This window comes from Austrofundulus limnaeus, unplaced genomic scaffold (genome assembly GCF_001266775.1).
Source record: "Austrofundulus limnaeus strain Quisiro unplaced genomic scaffold, Austrofundulus_limnaeus-1.0 Scaffold371, whole genome shotgun sequence".
Taxonomy (NCBI): domain Eukaryota; kingdom Metazoa; phylum Chordata; class Actinopteri; order Cyprinodontiformes; family Rivulidae; genus Austrofundulus; species Austrofundulus limnaeus.
In genome coordinates, this window is record NW_013952773.1 from 207,363 (window position 1) to 209,743 (window position 2,381).

General features: G+C 39.4%; 1 protein-coding gene across 3 annotated transcripts in view; it reads left to right on the top strand.

The window, feature by feature from the left end:
- fam131ab (family with sequence similarity 131 member Ab) overlaps window positions 1-2,381 on the top strand; it is a 34,592-nt gene that overhangs the window by 17,317 nt on the left and 14,894 nt on the right. For all 3 annotated transcript variants that reach the window (XM_014023470.1, XM_014023467.1, XM_014023469.1), the window contains 2 exons: window positions 1,336-1,429; window positions 1,524-1,706. In XM_014023470.1, the coding sequence (XP_013878924.1) occupies window positions 1,360-1,429; window positions 1,524-1,706 (253 nt within the window). In that variant the 5' untranslated portion in view covers window positions 1,336-1,359. The remainder of the gene's footprint in view (window positions 1-1,335; window positions 1,430-1,523; window positions 1,707-2,381) is intronic.

A 2,381-nucleotide genomic window follows, 5' to 3' on the forward strand; every position in this document is an offset into this window, starting at 1 on the left:
CTCTCTCTCTCTCTCTCTCTCTCTCTCTCTCTCTCTCTCTCTCTCTCTCTCACCAGAGAGAGGCACAAGACAACAGAAAGCACACACACAAGACAGATCCTTACACTGATGGTCTTTCTATGCTTTGACTTTACACAGTCTGGTAAACTAATTGAAGAGGAGGAGGAGAAAGAGACTCAGTCCTGTGTTTCTGTGTATTTATTTTATTTTTCTGTGAAAAAATTCTAGATTCTAAATTCTTGTTTTTACCAAAAAGTTTAACTGAGGACATTCTACAGTGAATTTAATCTGATGCCACCCAACAGATACATTTTGCTCAATGTGCAAAATTATATCAATTCAGATTACTATATTTTAATATTTTTTATTTCACACATGCAAGTTGTCATAAAGCTTTACTGACTTGCAGTCACACCATTTTAATATCAATTATATTTTACTCAGAAATCAAAGTTATGACAGAAAAATAATCTCATTAGAATCAAACTTTTGTGGACATTAAATTTATAACACTGAATTTTTATCCTTCATCCATCCATCCATTTTCTGTACACGCTTCTTCCATTTCAGGGTCGCATGGGTCACAGGTGCCCATATCCAGCAGTCACAGTGCGAGGGGCGGGGTACACCCTGGACAGGTCGCAAGTCCATCACAGAAAATTTTATTTTTATCCTTTCCAGCAAAAAATTTACCTGTAGAAATTTGCTGCAAAAAAGTGTTGACCTCCTGTGGACTCAATCCAAAGCAATCAACACAAGATCGAGTCGAGTGATGTTTGGCCAATCAAATGACGTTCTTTTGATCATGTGACATATCAGTACATTGGGCAGAGGCCATGTGTAAGGGTGGAGAAGGTTTCATATAGATTATCAGGGACTTCGTTTTATCATTTGAAACAGAAAATGAACAAAGGCATGTTTTTCCATTTTTCATTGTACACTCTGATAAAAAAAGAATATTAAAATTAAATTAATTCAGACAATCAACAGCCTCTGCATGGAAATGAATGCAATAATTATCTTGTGGCCATGAGATATTAATGCGAGGCTATGAGGTAATATTTTTGTTGTGTTTATTTGTTTGTTTTTGCAGTACGGCTGTAACTTGTTAAAATGCAGTGCAAACTCGAGGAGAAAAAAACCTCTGGTTTTTAAGTCCTTGAAAGAGTCTGAATTTGCTGAAGCACTCTGACGGCAGGAGTTCTCCACCAAACGGTGGTACAGGGTTTTCCTGTGAGTCAGAGGAGAATGTGATCAGATGTGGCTCACATTCACGCTGAGAGACTGAGAACTTCTGAGGCACATTCATTTTATTTTTTATTTTTTTCGTTTCAGGTGAATGTTGATGACACCATTGAAATGCTACCAAAATCAAGAAGAGCTCTCACCATTCAAGAGATTGCTGCTTTAGCACGATCCTCCCTGCATGGTGAGTGCAGTATTTTCACACTTCCAACAGTGTAGTCAAATGAACAGCGTGCGCACACACTGATGTGGTATAACTCCTGTTGCGTGTGCTGCAGGTATTTCACAGGTAGTGAAGGACCATGTGACAAAGCCTACAGCCATGGCGCAGGGCAGAGTGGCCCACCTGATAGAGTGGAAGGGCTGGTGCAAGCCCATGGACACTCCAGCAGCTCTGGAGTCAGACTTCAACTCTTATTCTGATCTGACAGAGGGGGAGCAGGAGGCACGTTTTGCTGCTGGTAAGATTCTGTTTGTTTATTTATTTATTTTTACATTTTTTGCTTAAGTTAGGCCTGCGTCACACGGAAAGATAATCATGCCAATTTTTGCCCTTTCAACAATTTTAAGTAAGTCCAGATTAACACGATGACTAAAGATAATCATAGCAGATATTCCTGCCGTGGGTGGTGAGTAAAGAGTGATCTAGTCAGCTCGGAAAGACGTCGGGTCTGCTCCGACCTCAAATCGGGGATATTCAACATGTTTGATTTTTTTTTGGTGTGTGGTGTTCACCTGAGAGCAAACGAGCTGCAGCCTGTTGAATGTGACGTGTAGCCAATCAGAAAGCAAGGTGACGTAAACACGGAGGGGATTACAAAATAGGGAAGACAAAATAACTGTCATGACTCAGCAGAAAGTCTGCTAGATGTTAAAAGTCCTATGGAATTGTTTTCACTCTGGTAAAATAGTCCACTAATGATCAACATTGTTTCATCATATCAGCAGCTCAAAATTATCGTAGTTTGAGGAAAATTATCGTACTTACCCAAATTGCATTCTAGAGAGGCTCAAATTTACAAATACGTCCTGCCACAGCTCACAAGTGCTCTGTGTTCGACAAACTGTACGTTCTTTTGTTTATAATAAAGTTAAAAAAACACTATATCTGACTGTTGGGCGTCTTTATATATATA